Source organism: Salvelinus sp. IW2-2015, unplaced genomic scaffold (assembly GCF_002910315.2).
Source record: "Salvelinus sp. IW2-2015 unplaced genomic scaffold, ASM291031v2 Un_scaffold895, whole genome shotgun sequence".
Classification (NCBI taxonomy): domain Eukaryota; kingdom Metazoa; phylum Chordata; class Actinopteri; order Salmoniformes; family Salmonidae; genus Salvelinus; species Salvelinus sp. IW2-2015.
In genome coordinates, this window is record NW_019942638.1 from 427562 (window position 1) to 435077 (window position 7516).

General features: G+C 43.2%; 1 protein-coding gene and 1 long non-coding RNA gene across 2 annotated transcripts in view; one reads left to right on the forward strand and one right to left on the reverse strand.

Annotated features, from left to right (window-relative positions):
• Positions 1-3538: 3538 nt before the first annotated feature.
• The window catches only part of LOC112069079 (protocadherin Fat 3-like), a 26823-nt gene continuing 22845 nt past the window's right edge, over positions 3539-7516 (reverse strand). The window contains exons 7-8 of the mRNA XM_070438398.1: positions 3972-5363; positions 3539-3709 (exon numbers count right to left, since the gene is read on the reverse strand). Coding sequence (XP_070294499.1) covers positions 4657-5363 — 707 coding nt within the window. The 3' untranslated portion in view covers positions 3539-3709; positions 3972-4656. The remainder of the gene's footprint in view (positions 3710-3971; positions 5364-7516) is intronic.
• The window catches only part of LOC139024031 (uncharacterized), a 7102-nt gene continuing 6426 nt past the window's right edge, over positions 6841-7516 (forward strand). The window contains exons 1-2 of the long non-coding RNA XR_011475268.1: positions 6841-6936; positions 7422-7475. This is a non-coding gene — a long non-coding RNA (uncharacterized lncRNA). The remainder of the gene's footprint in view (positions 6937-7421; positions 7476-7516) is intronic.

Genomic DNA, 7516 nt, shown 5'->3' on the forward strand with positions numbered 1-7516 from the left:
GGTGGCTCCATCATGCTGGAAAAGCATTGTCGTTCACCAAAACTGTGTTCTGGATGGTTGGGAGAAGTTGCTCTAGGAGGATGTGTTGGTACCATTCTTTATTCAGGCTGTGTTCTTAGAAAAAATTGTGAGTGAGCCCACTCCCTTGGCTGAGAAGCAACCCCACACATGAATGGTCTCAGGATGCTTTACTGTTGGCATGAACACAGGACTGATGGTAGCGCTCACCTTTCTTCTCCAGACAAGCTTTTTTCCAGATGCCCCAAACAATCGAAGGGAATTCATCAGAAGAACATGGCTTTACCCCCAGTCCTCAGCAGTCCAATCCCTGTACCTTTGCAGAACATCAGTCTGTCCCTGATGTTTTTCCTGGAGAGAAGTGGCTTCTTTGCTGCCCTTCTTGACACCAGGCCATCCTCCAAAAGTCTTCGCCTCACTGGTGCGTGCAGATGCACTTGTACCTGCCTGCTTCCATTCCTGAGCAAGCCCTGTACTGGTGGTGCCCCGATCCCGCCACTGAATCAACTTTAGGAGACGTCCTGGCGCTTGCTGGACATTCTTGGGCACCCTGAAGCCTTCTTCACAACAATTGAACCGCTCTCCTTGAAGTTTCTTGATGATCCGATAAATGGTTGATTTAGGTGCAATCTTACTGTCAGCAATATCCTTGCCTGTGAAGCCCTTTTTTTGGCAAAGCAATGATGACGGCACGTGTTTCCTTGCAGTAACCATGGTTGACAGAGGAAGAACAATGATTCCAAGCACACCCTCCTTTTGAAATTTCCAGTCTGTTATTCGAACTCAATCAGCATGACAGAGTGATCTCCAGCCTTGTCCTGCTCAACACTCACACCTGTGTTAACGAGAGAATCACTGACATATGTCAGCTGTCCTTTGTGCAGGCTGGAAAATGAGTGCGAAAGTGTTTTTGGGATTCAGTATTTGCATGGCAAAGAGGAACTTGTCAATTAATGCAATTCAAACAAACTGAGGCAGCAGACTTTGTGAAAATGTATATTTGTGTCATTCTCAAAACTTTTGGCCACGACTGTACTGGTCTGGGTCCACAACAGAAATATGTACCGTTGGGGGTACTGGAGGACCGGAGTTGGGAAACACTGCTTTAGAGCAGGGGTACTCAACTCTTACCCTATGAGGTCCGGAGCCTGCTGGTTTTCTGTTCTAAATCGGTCCCTGATTAGAGGGGGAAATRAAAAAATGCAGTGGAACTGGCTTCGAGGTCCACAGTTGAGTTTAAGGGCTTTAGGGCAATAAGTGACACKTGCATGTAAATCTGTAATCATACCAGTTTACCTTGCAAACAAGTTACCTTGCAAACCTTTTACAGTTAATCAAGTTTAGTCCATTCTGTTACATCATAGACAAACCTTTTCCATTGCATTAAGGACGAAATTAGTCTTTGTTTGATCAATAACCTTTTTTATTTTCAGCATTGATTTAAAAAACAAAAAAGCAGTTAAAAAATAACTAATTCTGTACACTCAATGACTGCAGTTAGATTAGACATATTTCAATACTACCTAAAATCATTGAAAAGAAACAGAAACCAGAGGATTTTAAACAAAACAAAAAAAACACTGGGATGTAATGTAAAGCAGGTTTTGTGCATTTAATACCGTGCAAGTTCTAACTAGTCTATTGAAAGGCTTTTTATGTTTTAAAGCAAAGGTTAATGAAATAAAATAATACTTTAGGCAAAAGGCCAACAGAGGAGGGGAGAGGAGGTTAAATGACTGATTTATCAAGGTCTCTTATTGTCCACATTCACGTCGAACAAAAACATGAAACTCAAAGAAAGGTGGTCAGGATTGCAATTCAATATCTACAAAATCAGCATTTTAACAACCCAGCTATCTATGTACACTGTACAAAGATCTGAACACAAACTTACATCTTTTACAAAAAAATCTTGCCCGACTGGATCAGGTATATTATATTACAATACAACTCCAAGTCCAATACAACTCCAAGTCCAATACAACTCCAAGTCCAATACATCTCCAAGTCCAATACGACACTCATCTGTTTTGTTATCTGTCCTTCTGTCCTGGAGCGATAGAGATGTGTTTAGAATAAGCCATTGTTAGTGACTGTTGTTAATATTTTTTTTTTAAGTGGACAGAACCAAAATGGAACACAGCAACAGACAAGACCCATGATGCAACGGTGCCTGGCCGCTGTGACAGCCGTTGTGATGGGATGCTACATTATTACATTATTTTCCCAGAATGCATTTGCATTGTGCACGGACCCTACTCCTCATCCACCAGTCAATCTATTGSTGTTATGGCTTTGGGAAATACTGGAGTGACTCTATAAAACCTGCTCAGTGTAAAACAACATGGGACAGAAGGAGAACAAGGAAGGGAAAGAAAATACATTGGGTTGCATGCTCGGAAATGTAATAGCTCAAGAAAACCTATTTGAAAATTAGGGACATCAGTGAAAAGAAAATGACTATCATAAAAATTCCTCATTGCTTATTATGCTAATTTAACTGGGCCAGAATTACATATCATGATAATGTCCTTTGGAGGATTTCAATAAAATAGCACGTTTCATGTAATAACCATCAAAACCAAAAATCTAAAGATACTAGTGCAAAATAATAAAGATCATATAACATCATTAAAGCAAAATGACTGGGCAGAAAAGAAGAGCGGCAGGATATCAGTTTAACATGTGGTGGGACAGAAGSATGGCTAAACTCTCATGGCGTCACAGGAATGATTTCAGGGGTGGACGTTTGGACTAGGGGTAATAATAAACATATTTCACATCAATCCAAATGGCATTCTTAGAGTGGATAATCATACAAAAAATCTTCTTCCATTTCTATTTCACAAATTCTGTACAGGCTATGCATGAGCAGTGTGTGGATGTGTGTACCCCCCCCCAACCCCCCCCCCCCCCCACCGCCATCCTGTAAGGGAGAAGTCCTTTTTGGCCTCTGTGGTAGCAGTAGTTAGTGAGAGGTAGGACAGGGAGCTGTGTGCAGCTAAAAACAATCACATCTGCTTTGAGCAGAAAAAGAAGCAATATCACATACTGCTGTCAATTACAATATTGTCTTCTTTTCTTTTTACCAAACTTCTTCATATTTTCTTGATTCACAGCTCATCCATTTCTCTGCACTAGCTCACTCCATTTTCTGCCACTAGCTCATCCCTTTCTCTGCCACTAGTTCATGTTTTCTCTGCACTAGCCCATCCATATTTCTCTGCACACTAGCTCATCCATTTTCTCTGCACTAGTTCATCGTTTCTCTGCACTAGCTCATCCATTTCTCTGCACTAGCTTGGCCATTTTCTCTGCATTAGCTCATTCCATTTCTCTGCACTAGCTCATCCATTTTCTCTGCACTAGCTCAGCCATTTTCTCTGCACTAGCTCAGCCATTTTCTCTGCACTAGCTCATCCTTTTTCTCTGCACTAGCTCATCCATTTTCTCTGACTGCTCATTCATTTTCTCTGCACTAGCTCATCCATTTTCTCTGCACTAGCATTTCTCGGCCATTTTCTCTGCATAGCTCATCTTTTTCTTGCACTAGCTCATCCATTTTCTCTGCACTAGCTCATTCATTTCTCTGCACTAGCTCATCCATTTTCTCTTGCACAGCTCATCCATTTTCTCTGCACTAGCTCATTCATTTTCTCTGCACTAGCTCATCCATTTTCTCTGCCACTAGCTCGGCCTATTTCTTGCATAGCTCATCCTTTTTCTCTCCACTAGCTCATCCATTTCCTGCACTAGCTCATTCATTTTTCTCTGGCACTAGCTATTCATTTTCTCTGCACTACGTCAGCCATTTCTCTGCACAGCTCATCATTTCTCTGCACTAGCTCATCCATTTCTCTGCACTAGCTCATCCATTTTCTCTAACACTCATCATTCTCTGCACTAGCTCACTCCGATTTCTCTGCACTAGCTCATCCATTTCTCTGCACTACTCATCCATTTTCTCTGCACTAGCTCGACCCATTTTCTCTGCACTAGCTCATCCATTTTCTCTGCACTAGCTCATCCATTTTCTCTGCACTTGTCTCTTAAAAGTTTGTATTTTTTTTTAAAACTTAATCTTTCTTATTCACATTCTCACCCTGTTTTCCTACTTACTCAACATATCTGGTAGGCTTTCTGTTCCTCACTATGGAAGAGGATAACACCCATCTGATCTTGACACGGGCCACTGCTAGGGTAGTGGCTATGATGATAGCCAGCTGTAGGTACTAATGTGTCAAAACACATTGCTTTCCATTGCATGCGGCTTGGTATTAGCTTAAGGGTAGTGGCTAAAGGGTCATGAATAAGGGTAGTGGCTTGGAATGAAGAAAAGTGGTTTAAGGATAAAGCCTGCAATGGGTGAAGTGGTTTGAGGTTAGTGTTTGCAATGGCAGTGGTTGAAGGGTTAGGGTGGTACTGTTTTGATGATGTAGCCACTATCTAGCAGTGTGTCCATTAAACACCAATCATTCCCCTCTGAATGACTACCTCCATCTTTCATTACTCAGCCCAGAGGAACCTGCACAGCTCGACACAGCGTCCACTTCCTACTCCAGCAGTCTCTGTCGTGCACTCATGCCCACCCGTCCCCTTGCCACTCTCCTTGACCCCACAGTGGGGCCCAGTCAGACTTCAGACCTCAGTCTGTTGCTGCATCTCTACGGTGTGTGTCCCACCCCGGTGGAGCTCATCCATACTGTCAAAGTCACTACCGCCCGCCTCAGAGTCGTCAAAACCGCAGGGGGCCGACAAGTCCGAGGCCGATGATGCGTTCACTGACAACCTCCTATTCAGTGACACATTATCATCCATGTCCCCGCCTCCCGACATGATCGCCCCACCCACAAAAGTGCTGAACTCCTCCCCTCCCAGCCCGCCTTGCCCCGCCTCCCCCAGGGGCAGCTGGTGTGGGGGCAGGTATTGGCTGGGGTGGAAGTGTGGGCGGGGGGACCTGTGGCGTCCGGTGCTGCCACTAACACTCCCACTCAGGGTGCTCTCCTTGGAGGCGGGCTGGGTGGCGGGCATGGTGTCGTAGGGGTGCCCCTGGTACTCCTCCAGGGGAGTGGGGAGGGGAGGCGGGAGCTGGTCCTGGGTCAGAAACTCTTCCTCATGAGGAGGTGGGAAATCACTGTCGATGTCGTAGCCCCCGAGGTAGTAGTCTGAATCCAGTTCCCGGGCGCTGCCCCCCAGGTGAGAGCTGCCCCCCAGGCGAGAGCTGCCCCCCAGTCGGGAGGCTGAGGCAACCATGTCTCCGAGGCCGCTGGCCTCGTAACTGGGCACCTCCTCGATGTTGGGCAGACGTGAGTTGGGCATCCAGTCAGACGTGTCCCAGTGATATGCTGGAGGAGGGAGGGACAGAGTTAGATTACATTTAGTAGACACAATCTCTGCCAACATGCCCGATGGACAGTTACAATCTGCAGGTTCATCTGGCATGTTAGTGGACAACTACAGTCTGTCTGCAGAGGTCCATCGGGCATGTTAGTGGACAACTACAGTCTGTCTGCAGAGGTCCATAGGGCATGTTAGTGGACAACTACAGTCTGTCTGCAGAGGTCCATCGGGCATGTTTGTAGATAACAAAAACACAGTTAGACGTCAACCACAGCACGGGGAACATCCTGTACAGTGAACATGTTAGCTGTGTTTTGAAGGTTTCACAACATGCAGGAGGGAGGTCTGGGAACGTCAGGTCAGGGGTCACAGGTCAAAAGGTCACAGCATGTCAGGGTTCAGGAGGAGTCAGGGTGGCACTTCGGAACAGCCAAGCCATGGTGAGAGATCAGAGGCTACTGACCGATGGGATCATTCAACGTAAACAAACACATCACAGCTTGACATACTTCCAAATGTTAACCAGGGAATGTTTCACAAAGCATTAAACTGTAAAATTCAAAACAAAAACAAAGAACGGACAGACAGACAGACAGACAGACAGTACATACATCAAAGGAAATTACAAAACAAAAGTGAGAAGCACTAAAAAGTAAAAAACATATCTCAACAAAGCAACGTCAGCGAGGACAAACTCATTAAAAGCAGTAACAACAAAACAACACGCTCGGAGGTGGGATGCAAATGCAATGCAGTGGGAGGATCAAACATCACATGTCACAGGCAGCAGGCAAAAGCAAATGAAAGTGAAAATTGGCCAAACTGAGGAAGAACGGCCACAAGGCGCGTTGGAGAGTGAGTGGTTGTCATGGGAGATGAGCGAAGCCTCTCCACCCCGGCAACGTGCCAACTCCAAGGAAGTATCAGGACTGCTCAGTCAGCACAACAACACTGTGACTGGGGAAAACACATGCTGGGGTGTGTGTGTGTGTTGGCAGGGGGCTAGGAGTAACAAACCACACACACACAGTGAGCTGGAATAATATGTCAGTTTATTTATGTATGTGTAACTTAATGTATGTGTAATATGTCAGTTTAATTTGTGTATGTGTTTCATTGTCAGTGTAATTTTTGTATGTGAATATGTCCGTTTATTTATGTATGTCTAATATGTCAGTTTATTTATGTATGTGTATTTATGTATGTTGTAATATGTCAGTTTATTTATGTAGTTGTATATGTCAGTGTAATTTATGTATGTGTAATATGTCAGTTATTTTTTTGTTTTTTATGTTTTGTATATGTCAGTTTATTTATGTAATGTGTATTTATGTAGTGTAATATGTTCGTTTATTTATGTATGTGTAATATGTAGTTTATTTATGTATGTGTAATATGTCAGTTTTATTTATGTATGTTGTATTTATGTATGTGTATATGTTCGTTATTTATGTATGTGTAAATATGTCAGTTTATTTTATGTATGTGTATTTATGTATGTTATTGTCCAGTGTATTTATGTATGTGTAATATGTCAGTGTATTTATGTATGTGTAAAATGTCCGTTTATTTATGAATGTGTAATATGTAGGTGTGCACGTTCCTGACCTTATTTCTTTAGTTTGTCTTTGTTAGTATGGTCAGACGTGAGCTGGGTGGGCATTCTATGTTATGTGTTTCTATGTTTAGGTTCATTGTTATTAGCCTGATATGGTTCTCCAATCAGGGAGGTGTTTTACGTTTCCTCTGATTGAGAACCATATTAAGTAGGCTTGTACACCGTTTGTTTGTGGGTGATTGTCTTCCGTGTCAGTGTTGTTACCACACGGACTGTTTCGTTTGTTTAGTCTTGTACCTGTTCGTGCGTTCTTCGTTATATGTAGTTTCATGTTCAGGTCTGTCTACGTCGTTTTGTGTTTTGTATTTCTCAGTTGTTACGTTGTTCGTCTTGTTTAATAAATCAACATGCATTCATCACCCTGCATTTTGGTCCGATCCTTGCTCTCCTCAGACGGGAGGAGAAACCGTGACAGTAGGTGTATTTATGTATGTGTAAATGTCAGTTTATTTATGTATGTGTAATATGTCAGTGTATTTATGTATGTGTAAAATGCCGTGTATTTAATGTTGTGGTAATATGTCAGTTTTATTTATGTAC